General features: G+C 36.6%; 1 protein-coding gene across 3 annotated transcripts; it reads left to right on the top strand.

Moving 5' to 3' along the window:
• The first annotated feature begins 312 nt into the window (after positions 1–312).
• On the top strand, positions 313–21,093 carry LOC127447042 (uncharacterized). Of its 3 annotated transcripts, none has more exons than XM_051708523.1 (11): positions 313–550; positions 2,765–3,012; positions 3,154–3,253; positions 3,800–3,952; positions 6,339–6,509; positions 12,681–12,754; positions 12,968–13,165; positions 13,288–13,425; positions 17,452–17,541; positions 17,653–17,796; positions 18,225–21,093. In XM_051708523.1, exons 2-11 carry the CDS (start codon positions 2,773–2,775, stop codon positions 18,351–18,353), a joined length of 1,437 nt encoding a protein of 478 aa, XP_051564483.1. In that variant the 5' UTR covers positions 313–550; positions 2,765–2,772; the 3' UTR covers positions 18,354–21,093. The 3 variants fall into 3 exon arrangements, with proteins under 3 accessions (XP_051564483.1, XP_051564481.1, XP_051564484.1); XM_051708521.1 differs by having other exon boundaries at positions 3,154–3,268; XM_051708524.1 differs by lacking the exon at positions 6,339–6,509 and having other exon boundaries at positions 3,154–3,268.
• Positions 21,094–21,137: the final 44 nt, after the last annotated feature.

Genomic DNA, 21,137 nt, shown 5'->3' with positions numbered 1-21,137 from the left:
TATATATATATATATATATAAATATTATTATTAACATAATTTCCATATTTCCATTTGTTATGTAATTGTTTTGATGACTTTATTGTTATTACTTTCAAGGATGGAAAAGAGTAATAATATAAAATGAGTATCTGTGTCCAAACTTTTAACTGATAATGTATGTTTAGTGTAAAGTTATATCAATTAAACTGTTAAAAAATAATGTGTGAAATAAAATAAATGACACTACAATAGTTATAGAGAGTACATCTATATTCTATTATTTTCCCTTACGCTTGCTGACTTCACATTGCTGTGAGAGTGACGCTCGCTCTGCTGCGCAGTCTCTCTCTGTTCCGCTGTGAGAGTCATGCGACTGCGAGTGATTCATACTGTGGGTCAGTATGAATAGCATTGTCGTGCGCAGAAACATCATACAACAATGTTCAATCTTTTAATTATAGCGAGTGAAAATCAGCCATCTCAGCAAATCCGTTTACCTGTAATCGGTCATAAGTCAAAGTCTGTGGCCGAGCACACTGATCTACTTAAAACCATCTTGAAAGAAAAGGTAAGTCCAAAATATACAGAAGCATAACATCTGCTGGGTTGCTATATTTGTATTTTATTCGGCTTCTGCAACACTATTGTTGACCTCATCAGTTCTTTATCCATAAGATGTGATATTTCTAGTCCTTTAGAGTCCAGTACAAAAATCGTCCACATTTCTCCTCCAAAATGTGTAGTCACTTGTGTTACTGTTACAAAAATGAAATTGTGATGATTTTTAACTTGGCATTCTGTATACTAGTCTTTATATCATTTTTATGAAGCCCATATTTATAATGAATTGTAAATCATTATGCATTCACAATGTTTCATAATGCACCTTATAATATGTCATACCTCCTCAAATATTTGTTACTACAGTTATAATAGCCTATATTATAATACTTAACCTATTCATAGTTATGTATTTTAGACTATAATGCAATACCACAATTATTACCATCCAATGTTATCCGCAGAAATTGTAATGTAGCATGTATGTATAAATATTAGGTATTGTATAAGTGCTGTCATGAAAATGGGCATAGTGTCAAAAGTAATAAGGCTTTATGACAAGATCATATACCATTAGAAGTGGTCTTGGCCTGCTTTAAGTAAAGTTACAATAGAAATGTCTTCTTATGAACAGCCATAACATAAACTTGTAACATACAATACATTACATGTCAACCTTATATAATTGAATTTATGGAACAATGCACAGAATTCAAAAGAACACACGTTCACATTGTACATTTTGAGACATTAAGAAATTTCCCATATCATTTTGCCCATGCAACATGGTGTAATTTACATGGAACATTGGCCATAGGCCCAATGAAAAATATTTAATAAAGCTTGCAAATTTATGAAAATATATAATAAGCATTTTACAAGATTGACTTATAATGTCTTATAACCACATACAAATATTTTATGGATATTTATAAGACATTGGTTTTGTCACTTTACTTAAAGCATACCTAATACATTTTATATATATATATATATATATATATATATATATACACCGATCAGCCACAACATTAAAACCACCTGCCTAATATTGTGTAGGTCCCCCTCGTGCCGCCAAAACAGCGCCAACCCGCATCTCAGAATAGCATTATGAGATGATATTCTTCTCACCACAACTGTACAGAGCGGTTATCTGAGTTACTGTAGACTTTGTCCGTTCAAACCAGCCCATCTGGCACCAACAATCATGCCATGCTCCATATCACTGAGATCACATTTTTTCCCCATTCTGATGGTTGATGTGAACATTAGCTGAAGCTCCTGACCCGTATCTGGATGATTTTATACACCGCACTGCTACCACACAATTGGCTGATTAGATAATTGCATGGAGGATTGTTGGTGCCAGACGGGCTGGTTTGAGTATTTCTGTAACTGCTGATCTCCTGGGATTTTCACACACAACAGTCTCTAGAGTTTACTCCAAATGGTGCTAAAAACATCCAGTGAGCGGCAGTTCTGAGGATGGAAACGCCTTGTTGATGAGAGAGTTCAACAGAGAATGGCCAGACTGGTTTGAACTGACAAAGTCTACGGTAACTCAGATAACCACTCTGTATAACTGTGGTGAGAAGAATAGCATCTCTGAATGAGGGTGACCTACACAATATTAGGCAGGTGGTTTTAATGTTGTGGTTGATCTGTGTATATATTATATAATATATATTAGGTAATATATAATTCATGTAGTATTTTATATATATATATATATATATATATATATATATATATATATATATATATACATATAATACTATATGAAAAGGTATTATAATGTAATATAATTGTGGTTACAATTATTTATGAGACGTTATTACATATTATAATGCATATTATGAGACATTTCAAATGCATTGTAATTATGGGCTTAATAGAAATGGTTAGCAAATGCATTAATAATTAAATAAACTTAAATAGAATAAAAACATTAAATAATATAAAAGCAAATATAAAATTCACATATTATGGTTTTGCAGGAGTAACAATAACCGCAGTAACTGCTGGGCAGAAATCATGCTCACCATGGTAAATTTTTGTAAAGGAAAATGAATATTATTTGTTTTGTTAGTTCATTGCTAATTAGTTTTAAACTGGTAGTCAGAAAGATATCTTTACAGATATCAGTGCCACTTTGATTCTGTTCAGGGATTTAATTTGTACCGTTCTTCAAATGTATTTAAGCATCGTTTTTACTTTTCAGGTGCTTTGATGTTCGATAACTATACCAGCATGAAGGGACGTGTAACAGTGTACTCGGTGCCAGGATGTCCACACTGCATACAGGCCAAAACCACTCTGAGTAAACTGGGTCTGCCTGTGTGTGATGTGGATTTAAACAAGCATAGAGAACTACAAACTCATGTGAAGGAGCTTACAGGCCGCAGTACTGTTCCTCAGATATTCTTCAATAATGTTTATGTTGGAAACAACGAGGACCTCCAGAACCTGGTGAGTCCCACAGTCTGCACTTATACACTGTACCTGACTTTGAATAGTATTAACTACGTATCCACTAGCTCTGGCTTGATATTTACCTCTGGGAAATGGGATTGATCAGTGGTAAAGGATGTTTCGTATGTGTGTTCTCAGGATCCCGATCATCTGGAACGCCTCGTCTTATTGATAAGAGAGCACCCGGTGCCCCTGGACGCTCCACCTGTACCTGAGGAAAACAGCCCTGACCCAGAGGGTGAGCTTGATGGAGGTTAGCCTATCATATACTGTGCTTGTTTTTTTCTGTAAGATTTTCTCATGTTTTCCTTGTTCCTTCTACTTGTTGCTTGCCTAGAGTGTTGAGGGAATGAATGCTGTTTGTGTTGTCATTATTATCTTTTTATCAAGGAACTTGACAAGGGTTTCTCTTGGATTTTTTCTGGCTGCATGCCATCCACCCTCTTTAAATATCATCAGCTGTTTCTCCAAGAATGAATGCAAATGCATCCTTATTTTTACTCTCATCAGTTTATAGTGTTGCCAAGAGCAAGATGAAGACTGAATAGTCCTTTTTTAGAATCAGTCCAGTACCTCAAAGCATTACTGTCCAGTGGGCCTCTTTTAGTGCATCTCTACACAGTTGAGTCTTTTATTGTGTAGAAGTGGGTTGAGAAATGATTTGGAATTATTAAATTAAATATATGTGCTGATAGTTTTTTAATAATTAATTAAATATTAATTACACATATATAGTATGCTACAATGCTAGTCTGGCTGCAAATACTTTGTACTACTCTTACAGAGTTTAAGTGTGAGAGGGATGCTTATGCGGACATGATAGAGGAGTTGAAGAGGAGCGGGGTGATTGGCAGCCACAGGAGGGGGTTGAGGGTGTACAGGAACAGCTTCACTGGCACTGAGCTGGTGGACTGGCTGTGCAAAGAGAAGGGTGTTGGTAAGTTACTTCAGCTCTCTGTGTATAACTTCAGCAGGGCAGCTAAAACAATGTTCCAAAACACATTTAATACTTTATTTTTACCGCACCACAAACAGGTTTGTTATGACTAGGCCTGCACAGAAATCCACAGAAAGCTCAGCAGTTTTTCACAGAGTTTGAATGCTGTAATTTATATAAATGTACACACCTGGCTTGTTTAGACTTTGCTGTTTCTCAATGCGCATTCTTTTTTGTTCTTACATTCTCGTGGACTCGTTCGACGTCATCATCCACTGCTGAAGTTCAATTCCAATCCTCAAGAACACAAGTACCGAGAATGAATAAAATTACCCGGATGTGTTCTTGAAAAGGCAGAATATCAAGGATGCATTGGATGGTGACTTGTGGGCAAAAACCTGGTACTACAGTGGCAGACAAAGGACATTTACCCACTGATATATCAGGGTTTTACCACAAGAGTGTGCTGCTGTTAGCTTGCGAAAGTCTGACGGCTCGTGAGAGTCGGTATACTCCGTTAACCTTTGTTGTTTTGTTGGGCATGATTTTAATATAGTTATAAACACATGAAGGAAATGAGTGTTTACAGACTTTATTCTTTTAAAGTGTTACTAGTCCTGCAAATCCTCACTGGTGTGATGATAATAATGCTGTCACTGATGTGATAATGCCAGTAGTTTTCTCACTGCCTTCAAATGTGCTGTGACGGTTAATTGCGCAACAGGAAGATCACAGCACATCTCAAAGCTCGCAATAGATGTGTTCTACATCCTCCTGTCCTTCTAAGTTCATTCTTCTGAGGTGGCTTGGCAAGACCAGACTTCACGAGAGCACAAGTCCGTTCTTTGCTTTCATAGACTTTCAAGTTACCAGTTACCAATAGGAGTGCACTACTCTCAGCTCCATTTAACATATATATATATATATACAGTATACAGTATATACACAACAATCAGCCACAACATTAAAACCACCTGCCTAATATTGTGTAGGTCCCCTCGTGCCACCAAAACAGCACCAACCCGCATCTCAGAATAGCATTGTGAGATGATATTAATCTCACCACAATTGTACAGAGCGGTTATCTGAGTTACTGTAGACTTTGTCAGTTCAAACCAGTCTGGCCATTCTCTGTTGACCTCTCTCATCAACAAGGCATTTCCATCCACAGAACTGCCACTCACTGGATGTTTTTTGTTTTTGGCACCATTCGAAGTAAATTCTAGAGACTGTTGTGTGTGAAAATCCCAGGAGATCAGCAGTTACAGAAATACTCAAACCAGCCCATCTGGCACCAACAATCATCCATGCAATTATCTAATCAGCCAATCATGTGGCAGCAGTGCGGTGTATAAAATCATGCAGATACGGGTCAGGAGGTTCAGTTAATGTTCACATCAACCATCAGAATGGGGAAAAAATGTGATCTCATTGATTTGGACCGTGGTATGATTGTTGGTGCCAGATGGGCTGGTTTGAGTATTTCTGTAAATGCTGAAATTAAGAATACATTCTCTGAAAAAGTCTAAATATCTTATTCAGTGTAGCTTCTGAAGTAAATTTATTTGAAGGATATTTTTACAAGAAAATAATATAATTGTTTTTGTTAAGAGTAGGATTTTTACAGTACATCTTTGCCCTAATATCAAAGGTCTCATTAGAGGGGAAAAAAATCTAGACGTGGATATAATGTGGATCTTCTTAATTAATTATAAAATAAAGATGCCTGTTAACAGGTGCATGTAAGGGCTAGAAATAGCATTTTTGCTTGGCATTAAAGGAATATTTCAATAAAAGATAAGGTCAGCCGACCGCATTTGTGACATAATGTTGGTTACCACAAAGAATAATTTTGAATCGTCCATCCTTTTTTTTTTTTCAAAAAAAGCAAAAAAGGAGGTTACAGTGAGGTTCTTACACTGGAAGTGAATGGGGCCAATTTTTTGGAGGGTTTAAAGAGAGAAATGTGAAGTGTATAATTTTATAAAAGCACAGTTTTTCTGTTTCTTCTGTTAAAACTCATGTATTATTTGAGTTGTAAAGTTGTTTAAATCATCATTTTTACAGACATTTTAGGGTTTGTTGACATAACATCGTCATTGCAACAAAGTTATAAAATTGGATATAAGTTTACACAGAAAAGTTTTGTAAGTGATTTTATCACACTAAAATCATGTTAACACACATATTGTTTACATTTTGTGACTATTCGTTTGAAACGGTGAGTATTTTAACGTTTACAGATTGGCCCCATTCACTTCCATTGTAAGTGTCTCACTGTAACCTCACTGTGTGTGAAGTTGAACAGTTAAAGGATGGTGTATTGAGTGGTGGTGTTTGCTATCCCAGAATATTCTGACTCCCTTCTGACACTTGCACTATGTAGACAGGAAGGAAGCTGGTGAAATTGCCCAGAGTTTAACGGTCAGGAAGCATTTGAACCCTGTGACGGGCCAAAGACAGTGTAATGAGGGTAGCACCATATTCAGGTTACTGGAGCATGTTCCAAATGCAGCACTCAACTCTGGAGAAACGGCAGCATGCAGCCCCATAAAGGGTATGTTGAACCAGTATTCCCTTAGCCACCATTCTAGCTTGGCTAGGAAGTACAGACTCATAATCTATAATTTATAATCAGATGGGGCCTTATAGACCATTTCAAGGACTGTTCGTTGGTGATGTCACTGTTCCATGAACATTTCTGCTTGTCAAAACAGAGACCATTTAGCAGAGATGGGCCACTTCTATTAAAATTAATGGAAGAAATTGGAACGCCCAATGGCAGCCAACAGTAAATGGAAAAAATACAGCCTCATTACTGCTGCCTTTAAACACAGAGCAAGCCTCTCCTCGGAAGATCGGTCTCTACCTGCTGGCTATGAAGGTAAAATAGTGCCTAAATGATTTACATGCACAGAGTAAGATTTGTGAAAGTGTAAATCAAATTGCAAGCGTAAAAATAAACTGCATGTGCACAGAACATTTTGTAAAGGTATAAATCAAGTTGCAAGCATAAGAAAAAAATATTAGCAATACTTTAATGCTTTGCATAATTGTAATTCATGTGTTGTGAATCTGTAATTGCGTATTAACACAAAGTAAATTTGGTGTGTATTCTTCTGACTTTTTTTCATGCTTACACTTTTGGCACTGTTTTTGTGCCTAAACGCGGCCAAAAAACATTGCAGACCTGCAATCAGTGATATGCAAGAAAAGAAAGGGTGTAATGAACAGCAAAATGGATTGACTGCGTAGAATCAGTCTGTATGTGTAAAATAAACTACTGCAAACGTGTAAATGACTTGTATTTTCCAGAAATAATCCAATATACCCTGTTCCGTCTTCCCTTTGTTGCGCTCACACTTTTGGCACAAATTTCTCACTGAAAAGAGTTTTGCAAGTGTGAGGGGGGAGGCAGGTCTACCTGCTTCCACTACCCAATCAAATGAGGTTTTCGCTGACCATTTTATTCTGACCTGATTGGTTTAATAACGTGACGTACAGCATCTTCTTCATTTGGCTCAGTGCCATTCCTCGTGGTATCTCTACTCTCTTAAATATTAAACTTAAATATTAATACATACACATAATTTTATTGTGTGTGTAAAGTTGAGTTGACACCATTTATTGATATAAATCTCAGTCTGGTGTTCATATGTTTCTTCTTGTTGCTGTTCATTATTTTAATAATATATTAATTACTTCCAATTATCATTGGCATGAAAAATGGGTGGATGGATGGATGGATGTGTGGATGGATGGAACTTGCTGGTATCATTGAACTTATTCTAAAAAACAAAAGGATAAAAGTAAACTATCTGTCTATCAGTTCACAGAGTTTTGTTTTATATGGCTTACTTTATTAATTTGTTTTCTAGCATGTGTTCTGTGATACCAGCTAATTCTATCTATTCACCAAAATGCCTTGCCAGTGATAATTAATAGTAAATACAGTTGAAGTAGAAGTTTACATACACTTTGGTTGAAGTCATTAAACTCATTTTATAACCACTCCACATATTTAATATTAGCAAAAAATAGTTTTGGCAAGCCATTTAGGACATCTACTTTGTGCATGAAATGAGTAATTTTTCCAACAATTGTTTACAGACAGATTGTTTCACTTTTAATTGACTATATCACAATTCCAGTGGGTCAGAAGTTTACATACACTAAGGTAACTATGCCTTTAAGCAGCTTGGGAAATTCCAGAAAATGATGTCAAGCCTTTAGACAATTAGCCAGTTAGCTTCTGATAGGAGGTGTACTGAAGCTGGAGGTGCACCTGTGGATGTATTTTAAGGCCTACCTTCAAACTCAGTGTCTCTTTGCTTGACATCATGGGAAAATCAAAAGAAATCAGCCAAGACCCCAGACCCTTGGGAGCAATTTTCAAATGCCTGAAAGTACCATGTTCATCTGTACAAACAATAGTATGCAAGTATAAACACCATGCAGCCATCATACCGCTCAGGAAGGAGATGCATTCTGTCACCATTCTGTCAGGAGATGCATTCTGCAAATCAATCCCAGAACAACAGCAAAGGACCTTTTTAAGATGCTGGAGGAAACAGGTAGACAAGTATCTATATCCACAGTAAAACGAGTCCTATATCGACATAACCTGAAAGGCTGTTCAGCAAGGAAGAAGCCACTGCACCAAAACTGCCATAAAAAAGCCAGACTACAGTTTGCAAGTGCACATGGGGACAAAGATCTTACTTTTTGGAGAAATGTCCTCTGGTGTAATGAAACAAAAATTGAACTGTTTGGCCATAATGACCATCATTATGTTTGGAGGAAAAAGGGTGAGGCTTGCAAGCCAAAGAACACCAACCCAACGTGAAGCATGGGGGTGGCAGCATCATGTTGTGGGTCTGGTGCACTTCACAAAATAGATGGCGTAATGAGGAAGAAAAATTATGTGGATATGTTGAAGCAAAATCTCAAGACATCAGCCAGGAAGTTAAAGCTTGGTCGCAAATGGGTCTTCCAAATGGACAATGACCCCAAGCATACCTCCAAAATTGTGGCAAAATGGCTTAAGGACAACAAAGTCAAGGTATTGGAGTGGCCATCACAAAGCCCTGACCTCAATCCAATAGAAAATTTGTGGGCAGAACTGAAAAAGCATGTGCGAGCAAGGAGGCCTACAAACCTGACTCAGTAACACCAGTTCTGTCTGGAGGAATGGGCCAAAATTCCAGCAGCTTATTGTGAGAAGCTTGTAGAAGGTCTACCCAAAATGTTTGACCCAAGTTAAACAATTTAAAGGCAATGCTACCAAATACTAACAAAGTGTATGTAAACTTCTGACCCACTGGGAATGTGATGAAATAAATAAATAATAATTATCTCTACTATTATTCTGACATTTCACATTCTTAAAATAAAGTAATGATCCTAACTGACCTAAGACAGGGAATGTTTTCTATGATTAAATGTCAGGAATTGTGAAAAACTGAGTTTAAATGTATTTGGCTAAGGTGTAAGTAAACTTCTGACTTCAACTGTATAATTAAATCGTGTATGTATTAATATTTCAGTTTGATATTTAAGAGAGGGGAGATACCCAGAGGAACAACACATAGCCATATGAAGAAGAAGTGGTCTGTCATATTATTAAACCAATCAGGTCAGAATAAACTGGTCAAGGAAAACCTAATTTGATTGGTTACTAGAAGCAGGTAGACCCGCCTCCCCCCGCATGTTTGCAAAACTCTTTTCAGTGAGAAATTCTTGCCAAAAGTGTGAGCGCAACAAAGGGAAGACGGAACAGTGTATATCACATTATTTCAGTAAAATATTTATGCCACAAACAAAAGACATTTACACTGATTCTATGCGGTCAATCCGTTTTGCTGTTCATTACACCCTTTCTTTGCTTGCATATCGCTGATTGCAGGTTTGCAAAAATTAAGTGTGAAAAAAAGGAAGTCAGAAGAATACACACGAAATTTACTTTGTGTTAATACACAATTACAGATTCACAACACCTGAATTACACTTATGCAAAACATTAAAGCAGGAGCTCTCAATGAGAGCAGTACTGACCCCCAGGGGGCATTCAAAGGATGCCAGGGGGCGCTGAGAGCAAATTTGTAGAGGGTGGCGTTAGGTTACAAATTGGGGGCGTTTATCAGTCATTGTAATCAAATCTATCATCAAGTAAGTAAGGGAATGGAATGAAGTAGGGGGGTGTTCATCAAAACAAATTTTAAGAACCACTGCATTAAAGTATTGCTAATATTTTTTTCTTATGCTTGCAATTTGATTTACACTTTCACAAATCTTACTCTGTGCATGCAAATTTTTCTATCACGCTTGTAACTTCATTTACGCTTTTACAAATCTTACTCTGTGCATGCAGTTCATTTAGGCACTATTTTACCTTCATAGCTGGTGTCTTCACGGGTCCAGAAACGGAGCAGTTAGGGTCCGGTGTGAGTTAGATGCGTCGCTGGACCCGCACCCCCGGTGCGAGTTAGATGCGATGCCGGGGATTGGAGCAGGCGTTGCGGCCGGACCGCTCAAACAGATTGGCGCCACATGCGCCTCGGAGCAATACAATTTTACTGTTTATTTTAAATGTTCTTTTAGCGTAATCTTGACCAACCGTTTTGGAAATTTCAGTCTTTCCCCATTCAAGTAGATAGGAGCACTGTAATGACACTTGTTTACATAAAAAATATCTGCCCAAATTGTCCAAGAGTGTTCCAAAAACGGCCGCCGAGTGGATGACTTACCTTGAAAAAGAGACTTTGAAAGGATACGTTTGGACTGTTCTAATTTGTTTTTGTTTACATTCTTGAAATGGTCTATAGTCTGTAATCTAGTCTACAGTGTAATCTGGTTGCATCTTATTTGCTCTGTGGGCTGCCATAGATATTTTCCCCCTGAAATGCTTTTGAACCCCTATCTTTGTTGCCTTGCTGTACTTATATAAGCTAAGCTCCTCTAGACCTTCATGTGTTTGTGATCTGCATGCGACTGCATTCTGTCTCTAATGAGTGAAGCTTTCTGATTCTTTAATCATATCTACTGTAAATTTGGATAATTATTAATACAGCTATGTCTTGTAACTGGAAATGTTTTGAACATCTAATTGACATTGTAAACATTTTCATTGACAGCTTGTTGTTTGCAAGGCAGCATTGTATTCTTTCTGGTTAGGGATTGTTCTAAACCTCTAAGCTTATTACTAAATTTATGCAATTGATTCGGCTCAAACCACTTAAAGGACAGTTAACCTAAAAATAAAAATTCTGTCATCATTTACTCACGCTCATGTTGTTCCAACCTCATTTGACTTTCTTTCTGTGGAACACAAAAGGAGATGTTAGGCAGAATGTTAGCCTCAGTCCCCACTCACTTCCATTGCATCTTTTTTCCATACAATGAAAGTAAATGGTGACTGAAGCTAACATTCTGCCTAACATCTCCTTTTGTGATCACTGCACACTGCACTGTGATCATTCAGATTTGGAACAACATCAGTAAAGGGCCATAATATTTGCATACAGAACTGTGATGGATCTTGTCTTCCTTGCATCTTTTTAACTATTTATAGATGCCCTAACACCATGAAGACTGTCACATTATGTGTTGATTCTTGTGCACAGCCGACTGAAAACAATAGAGCACAACAGTCAGCCTTCAGAAGTAAAAATCCCCTTAATTTTTCCATAGGGGAATAGATTTTCAGTGGTAACTTACAAACCATTAAAGACAGACCTACCATGAGCTCCAGTGTTGTTAATCGATGCTATATTCTTCTGTTGAAACAGCTAGTCCACATTATTTTGTCTTCATTTAGAAAAAGTTACATTTAAAAGCAGAATTTCTGGTAAAGAACTACGTTATTCATTATCCTAAAGGGTAACTAACCACCAATCAGAGAATCACTGCAAACAAAGTGTGCCAAACAAGTACCCACATGCATGGTGCACTGTGAATGACACAATCCATGACACCATTAAACTGCTTGTATCTTTACAAATATCTTGATAATTTGCAATTAAATAAAAATATATTTATTCTATAGGTATTATTAATCCATTAATAGATGTATAGTTTTCCACCATTTTTAATTTGATTACATCATTTGCAATGCTTTATGGGACTGTAGTTCATGCCCTCATGCAAGACGGTAAGTTCTTAGAGTGCGATCCATTCAGAAGAGACCATCCCTATGCCATATTCCCTTTGAGAACTTAACTTTCCACTATGAGAGCTTTGGAGGGCTGAAAGGTGTGGAGCTCAAAAATAAGTTATTTGGAATTCTCCTTTTAAGTCATTTTTAATGGAAATTATGTTTGAAGTGATCTTACAGCATGACTATCATGATTGTTCTCCCTTAGAAGTGCACTTCAGAGGCTCATTTATCCCATTTGGAACGCAGTCTTCAATTCATTCATGGAAAAAATTAATGGGAAGAATACTTCTGGATCTCAGATGGCTTAGAAAGTGGGCAGGCACTGTTGCGCTCTATAGATGTCAATGGCAAAGCGGCTCTGATGCCGCATTCAATTTCCGCATAACAAATCCTAAAATCTAAACTAAATTTAACACTATTCTTTTGTTGCACTGGAATTTCCTTCAGGAAATGTAAACCTGGTTCGCTTACATAATGGACTAACAATGAACCATCTGCAACTATGGTTCTTTGTGTTCAGTTGTTTCAATCGTTCTTGTTATACTCATTATTTGTGACACTTGCCTTACACAGCTTGTGATCTCTCTGAAGCGCTGAGGAATCAGATCCTGAAACTCTACTCTGATCATCTCTCTAAAGATGGCAAGGTAATGCACCATTTCACCATCTCCTCACACACCTACTGCATATCAAATAGATGCAAGACCATGTTGAATTAATTTTCCATGATTAAGTATGCTACATGCAATCAAATGATTGATGTTTGTGGTGGGTGAAGGACACAAGGAGCGTTTCACCACATTATGTTTTAAATAAGAAAGGTACGTGTCCTGACCATCTGGGTCTTTACCTTCGACCAGACAGTTGATTACAAGGCCATGTCTCAGAGCCTGTACTTCGAGCGGTACTGTGAGCTAGCCGTCAAACTTCAGCGCGTGGAGCTTTTGTCCCTGAGTCGTGAAGAGAAACTGGCCTTCTTTATCAACATCTACAACTCCCTCGTGATCCACGGCAACCTGCACCTGGGCTTTCCCAAAAACCTATGGCAAAGGTACCGGGTAAGAGAAGACGCCCAGCTCTTGATCACTGATGAAAAAGTTCTTGTGACTTGATTTTGGTGTTTTGATCAAAAATAGAAAGTGAAATAAATCAAATACTTTTGATGCTTCTGATCTTACAGTTCTTTAACTATGTGAGCTACCTCATTGGTGGTGAAGTATTCACACTGCAGGATATTGAAAATGGAGTGCTCAGAGGAAATCGAAAGGGCGTGGCACAACTCCTGAAGCCCTTTTCAAAGAACGACCCTCGACTGCAGGTATTCCAGGCAGAGACTGTGTGATTTGTTCTCACTTAATATACAGTATTCTCATTCTACCATAGATGCTTATTTATATTCTTATGGCTTATGTTGTTATATTCATGGTTGGTAACAAAGAACCTGTTCCAATATACTAAAACTGAATGATTTTCATGACTTCAGTTCTGTTAATTGTTCTTGAACACCTGCATTTGTTGAACGAAGAAAAAACAAACTCATAAGTTACAGCTTTGAGTATCTCACTCACTGACTGAATTGGTAGAGGTAGTTCTTGACATATCCACTAAACTATTACTTTCATTTCATATGACAATGTGTTGTTAAAGATACACATTGAGAACTTTTTATTGTATTAAATGGTACTTTGATAAAAAAGAAGTATGTTACTAAAAAGTAGTATTGTTTTTGTTTAGTACATTTCTTAACCTTTCTGGGCCTCATTTCCCAAAAGCATCATATGCCTTAATCGATCGTATAATCCAATTTACGATTCATCTTAGTTTTGCAGACCGTTTCCCAAAAGCATCATAACTTAAGATTTACAAGTGCTCTAGAGTAATCATACAGCGCTAAGAGCATCGTAAGCACATAGACTTATGCAGACACCTGCAGGATAATCGCAAATTACACATCAAACAATTTATATACCAATAGCTACACTTTATGCTGAGACTTTAATATCAGGATATATGATATATGTGTTTTATTTATTTGTATTTTAACAGACAAGTCTAATAATAATAATAATAATAATGAATTGCATAAAATAAATAGTCTAAATGGATAAATAGATTAATTAGTGTTAGTCACCGTTATCACTTTTGGGAGTAAAGAGCAGACCTCCGCTTTATTAATGAATGTCCCTTAATTGCATCTTCCAAACGTCTCATTATTTTGCGCTGCATGATAACATGTTGTACCTCGTAATATTTAACGAATGCTTGTAATTAGCAGGATCATAAACAGGCCTCCACTGTCTTCACTAATCCTGGAAGCTTTTATATCAAGAGTAATTTATGAAAACGAAATATTACACATGCACACCTGATTATGGAAGCAGATTGTGTAAAAGAAAAAGATCGTTCCACACAAATTTATTGTAAATAAAAATATTGTAAAATATGTATGTGGTTAATTAGGTTGAATATTTAAGAAAATAATTGTAAAAAAATTTTAGCGAGGTAAATTACAAATTATTGTAAAGTTACTCACAAATATAATGAAGTTACAATGACGAATAGCACTATACAGTCACATTTCAGCACTGTCACATGTACAGCGACTTTCTTAAGTAACACTTAAAGCGTGTCCTCATACGTTCACGTTAAGTGCAGTTTTGGGAAACGCACGTAAAAAATAACGAACGTTCGTAAAATCACTCAGAAAACGCTCTTAACCGTTAAGAACGTTCGGAAACGCAGCCCTGGGCTTTTTGGTCATATTTGACTGATTTCAGATGTGTTTTTTAATAAAAATGGTTTCCTTAATCTGAGTTTTACAAGACTTTGTTACTTTTCGTAGACTTGCAATCTGAACATAAAAAAAATTAATACAAAATAAATAAAATTGGACTTGATTTGATGAGTTTTAAGTGGTCGTTAAAAAAAACAAAAAAACAACACCTTTGCTGTTCGCAGTCAAACAGATCAAAGAACAAAAAAAAAGTCTGAGTCTCCAGGTCCGAAATTAAGACCCGCCAAGCGCCAAATGCAGGTAAATTTTCTATTCGGCCAGTGAAATTCGCAGTGTCACACGCCACTCTGGCAGGCGCTTTTTACCTTTCTATCTGTATCAGATTGTAAAATAATTTTACACATTCCAGTTTCGTCCTCAAGGGGCTCTACAGGCCTAAAGTCTGTAAGGTCACAGGTGTTTACATAGAACGGCTCTTATTAGCTAGTAGTCCCGCTGCTCATCGATAGTGTCAATGCTGTGTGTCCACTGGCACGTGATGAACGAAGGTGGATTCAGTGCTTTCATCACATCATTATATTTAAGCAAAAGTTTAAAAGATCAACACTGTTTGTATAATTTGGGCATTTGAAAATTAAGTTGGCATATTTACAACTGTAATCATGCATATTTAAGATGATAGCTTTGCTTGTGTACTGAAAGCTAATAGACAATACACGGTGTTGTGTCGAACTCTGTTTCTCCATTGTGATCTGTTTCCCCGCAGCAGATCTGTATGGGGGGAACAGTATCTGACGGTAACATTCTCCGCTGTCAGAATGCGTTCCCCCATGCACAAACCAAAGCCTAACCCTTCCCTACCGTACCCATACCTACCCTAACTCTACACTACCCTACCTACTCTAACCATAACCATAACCATAACACCATACCCTATCAGGGATAGGGGGAAACAGATTCCGATGGGGAACACAATTCGATACAACAACGGCAGCTCTCTGGCATCGTGAGCGGGGCTAAGTAGATTTCAAGATGCAAGATGAAAGCAGTAGGAGCATTCATGCCATCAGGATGAAGGGAGGAACCATTCTTGGATTTCCAGTGGATGTGCGAGTATGTTTTAATTACCCGCTACCACCACACATTACAAGTTCTCTGAATCAAATTATGAATCAAACCGACTGATTTTCATGACATTCTGTTTCATTAACGGTTCTATAGTGTTCATTCTTTCGGCAATGCGGGCAGAAAACCAGACTAAAATACTTTTAGTGTTTCCTGTATTACTATTAAGCACCGCAGCAACCCTCATTGCTATTGTATCTACAGCTCGAGATGAGACATAAAGCGCTATGACAAATTATTCTTTTGAACAGATTATTTTTAGTGAATCAAAAAGACATATGAATCAGTTGGAGCTAACTAAATTTAAATTTACTCACTCTAAGTAAACCAAGAACTTTTACTGTGTTATGTGTACTTAAGGCTAATGAGACTCACTCGTTCATATGACAGTAGTGATGTAGTTTAAAATACAAATTGATTTTCCGTTGTAGTAAGTGAATAATCTGAAAAATAAGACTGTCTATTAAATATTTCTCAAATAATAAAAACAATACAATTCGGGTTTTTTTTCAAGTTAATTTTTAAACATGCTTACACTATTGTTTATTTGTCTCTCATGTCTGTAAAATCCACTTGTAAAATGCAATAAAAAATTAAAAAATTAAAAAATTGGATAGTGAAAAATCTGATTGGCTGGTACATTTTTTCATCTACCAGCCACCTTGGCTGATGGGCTAAAAAGTTAATTTCGGACTCTGCTGAGTCTGACCCCATTGTATAAGCTCCCACACCTTCCAGACAAAACACTGCATCTTTCTGTTATGGAAACAAAGAAACTTAAGTAAACTAATTTACATTAATTTAGTTATTTAATGTAAAATAAATAACTGATAACAAAATGCTTACTCTGGGTCTTCTCTTTGTATCACCATGGTCAGGTTTGACAGTAAACATACAGTAATGTCACATTATTGCAAAAAACACATTTCAAAACAATGAGGAAAAATGCTAAACTTTGACAAATAATTGTTTAAAATGCTGTCTTAATATATATCCAAATGCATAACTTGTGATTAGTGTGAAGTTAATAACAGGTAATCAGACCACACAGTCTCTGCAGCCATCTACTGGCAATTATTGTTATGACATGTTCTTTTCACCAGACGTCAGCAATCTGCCCCTCAATACATGACACATTCTCATAATTTCTTTATGTTTCAACTTATAGAAGTGTAGGTTTTTACTGAAGTGAAGTTAACATAAATGTGCTTATTTGCATATGCAAATGACTGATGTAATTGTGAAATTTACAGGTAAAAAACAAGTGCATAATTTTTTAGTTTTTACTTCAGGGAGGAAGAAATGTTGTAATAAAAAATAAAAATAAAAAAAAAGGTACAACTTTACTATATTTTTAGCATGTTTAATATCACATGATGTTCTGTTCTTTACCTATTTTCAACTTAAAATTGCTCCAGACAGGAAAAAGGATAGTTGTAAAGGCCATTAGTAAATACATCAGTTATGTGTGTGCTCATCCATTAGGTGGCGCTTCCTGATGTTGAGCCTCTCATTCATTTTGCGTTGAACTGTGGTGCAAAGGGCTGCCCTCCAATCAAGACTTACACACCACAGGTTACTGCCAAAATTATTCTCATTTAGAATTCTATCTACAAACACATTTTTCTAAGAATGGGAAGCAAATTATGTTTTTACACTAACATCATCATGCATGTGTCACATCAGGACATTGATAGTCAGCTGTGTGCTGCTGCGGAAGCATTCTTGGAGAATGATGACGGCTGCATGATTGACAGTGGGAGAAGAGAGGTGAAACTCAGCCAGATATTCAAATGGTACAAGGCAGACTTTGGAGGCACTGATGAAAAGGTATTACTAAAATATTTAGTCATATCAATTTCCATGTATGCACATGGAAGATATTCTTGTGTTATGTTAACAATGTTTAAATGCTCTTGAATTCTGTTATTTACTCACCCTGCTGTTCCAAACCTGTGTGACATTCTTTCTTCCATGGAACACAAAAGGAGATATTTGGCAGAATGTCCAAGCTTCTCTTTTTTTCATGCAATGACAGTGGATGGGGAGCAGAGGTTGTGAAGGCCCAAAAATAGATACAAAAGCACCATCAAAAGATGATCAAAGTTGTCCAGTCTTTTAGATATTTTTTGTGTGCTTAATGCAATAGAGAAAGTCATAGGGGTTAAGAATTACATGTGGGTGAGTAAATGATGTCAGAATTTGTTTTAATGTTGCACATGATCAGTTAGCAATGTTTATTTTTTATTTTTTTGCAGCTGCTGAATTGGGTGTTTGATCACATGGGAGCGTCACGAAAGAAGAGGAGTCTACAAGCCCTAATGTCGCAAGGAAATACCAAAGTGAGCTATCTGCCATATGACTGGTCTACAAACAGCACAGACTGAGCTAAACCATATTCTCATGCACATTATCACTCTATCACCGACTCATTGTGGGCATTGTGTTTGTATTGAACACATGCAGCAGGGAAGAGAAATTCAAAATTGTTCCCTGAAATAATTTACTGTAACTATGCATTTAGATCTCCTTTCCTTGTTCTGCAACCTCCCAAAGGGCATTGTGAATATGTAGCCTAATTATTATAACTTAATTTTCTACCTGTTATTTCCCAAATTGTATAATTGTTTTGCACTGATAATTATGCACTGCTAACAGTCTTAAAAATTATCCTACAAAGGATGTCTTTATAAATGTATATAGACTAATTTATCTAAATTATTATATTTACTGCTTCGATGTGAATTTATCTTTAAAATGTATTTAATTTAGAGTTTCTAAAACACAACGAAAAGCAAAAAAGGGACAATTTTGCACAGATGAACTATGGTGCATATTGCTTAATTACCCTAAACACAAGAGCATGTCTTTTATGTAAAGTTTAGGGCTGAAAAACTTTATATCATTATAGCTAAATATATATATATATATATATATATATATATATATATATATATATATATATATATATATATGTGCTGTATATATACTGTATGTATTTAAGCCTTTGGATGATAGTCAGTATATATCTTACATTTATGTTTTTGCACTGAAATGGCTTAAAAGGTGATTTTTTTTTTTTTTTTTTGTCAGAACAACCATCATTTCAACCAAATTGCACACGGTTTTTCACTAAATGAGCTCAATGATATTTAATTATTTTCATTTAAAGGCACAATATAACAATACAACAGCAATATTTACCTACATTTTACCAAAACATCTTAATATATGAAACTTTCCACGCAGAGACTTATGTAAACCTTTTTGATTGATGACACAAACAAATTGCTGCATAATTTTGAACTGATTCATTGAAACTTACCAATGCAAATGCCGTTTTTGCTACAAATCAGAGACAATATGTAAACATCTGTCTTAATGGGGGCCTGGGTAGCTCAGCGAGTATTGACACTGCCTACCACCCCTGGAGTCGCGAGTTTGAATCCAGGGCGTGCTGAGTGACTCCAGTCAGGTCTCCTAAGCAACCAAATTGGCCCGGTTTCTAGGAAGGGTAGAGTCACATGGGGTAACCTCCTCATGGTCGCTATAATGTGTGGTTCTCACTCTCGGTGGGGCGCATGGTGAGTTGTGTGTGGATGTCGCGGAGAATAGCGTGAGCCTCCACACAAGCTATGTCTCCGCGGTAACGCGCTGAGCAAGCCATGTGATAAGATGCGCGGATTGGCGGTCTCAGACGCGGAGGCAACTGAGATTCGTCCTCCGCCACCTGGATTGAGGCGAGCCACTATGCCACCATGAGGACTTAGAGCGCATTGGGAATTGGGCATTCCAAATTGGGGAGAAAAGAGGAGAGAAAAAAAACAATAAAAAAAATTAAAGAAAAGAAAACATCTGTCATAATGTTTGCATACTCACGAGTCCCGAGACAAGTTAGGATTGCAAAATTATTCTAATGATACACTCATAGGAAACTAGATTATCATAAATAAAAAACCCATTAAAGTCTTTGTAATATTCAGAACGTATACTATACTAGCCCTAGGAATGGTTTGGTCTGATTTGTGAGATCCATACTTGCATTTACAAGGCATTTTCTTGGGTATCAGGTTTATCCTTGCATTTTCTTTTTAATTTGTATTCTTTTCAAAGAATGTTATACTCAGCTGCATAAACATCCTACAGTCATTACTGTCACAATCTGTTCCAGTGTTCCAGAGTTATGTCCCCAGCACCGACACACTTTGAGAGCTGTTCACTGTTTAATGTGTCTGGACACCCCATACTGTGTTTCTTCTTTATGCTTCTGTGTAAAAATGCATAGGAGATGGAAGATTTTGAGGAATTAATTACTGGAGTTTCAGGACCATTTCATGCTCAGGAAGTTATCAGCAAGTACCATTACTTTTGAGTACTTCTTGTAATGCATTATATGATATGTGGTGTATTATTCAAAGGGTACCAGGCTGATGAAAAATCATTCCTGGTTTCTCATAAAACTCTTGTCTGTCAGACTTGTTTCACATGACATGATACAGTGCCTGATTTGATCATGTGTTAACAAGTATTTGCGTAATATTTCTGAAGAATATGAGATCCACACTGAGAGTTTCAGAAAATCAATTCCCCATCTGTCTTGCTGGCTTGGAAATGTTTTTTGTATCTATTAGACACATGCTGTTAGATGTCAATTTTTACAGTGATGCAGTATGGGCAAGTAATTTAATAGTAATTCATGTGATACTATAGCATAGTATTGCAAGGGCTGATATTATAGGATGAGATGCACGAGTAAAATGAGGTTCAACACCTCTTGTTTCAGCCAGTGCCTTTTCACCTCTGCATGAGATCAATGTCATAAAACTCCACTTGACCACACCTCCCAATGCTTCATCGAAATCATTTCCTTTGAATCTTTCATCTGCAAGCTGAGGGACAGTTTTTAATTATATCTCACCCTTGGAAAAAGTCCCAAAGTTACCTCATGTCTCTTACAGTCAGGAAGGATATCAATGCAATGCAATTACCCTTAACAAATGTCAATACTAGGCTCATTTTATTGCATGGAGTTTATTTATATAGCTGAAATCTAAAGCAATATTGCATTGTCTTTTATAATGTAATGCAATAATAAAATATGAAGAAATAAAGTATATATTTAATTGATATATTGTGTGTCCTCCTAATTCTTGTTGAAATGGTCTATTAAC

This window comes from Myxocyprinus asiaticus, chromosome 10 (assembly GCF_019703515.2).
Source record: "Myxocyprinus asiaticus isolate MX2 ecotype Aquarium Trade chromosome 10, UBuf_Myxa_2, whole genome shotgun sequence".
In the NCBI taxonomy this organism is placed as follows: Eukaryota; Metazoa; Chordata; class Actinopteri; order Cypriniformes; family Catostomidae; genus Myxocyprinus; species Myxocyprinus asiaticus.
This window is presented reverse-complemented; position numbering and strand designations above follow the sequence as displayed.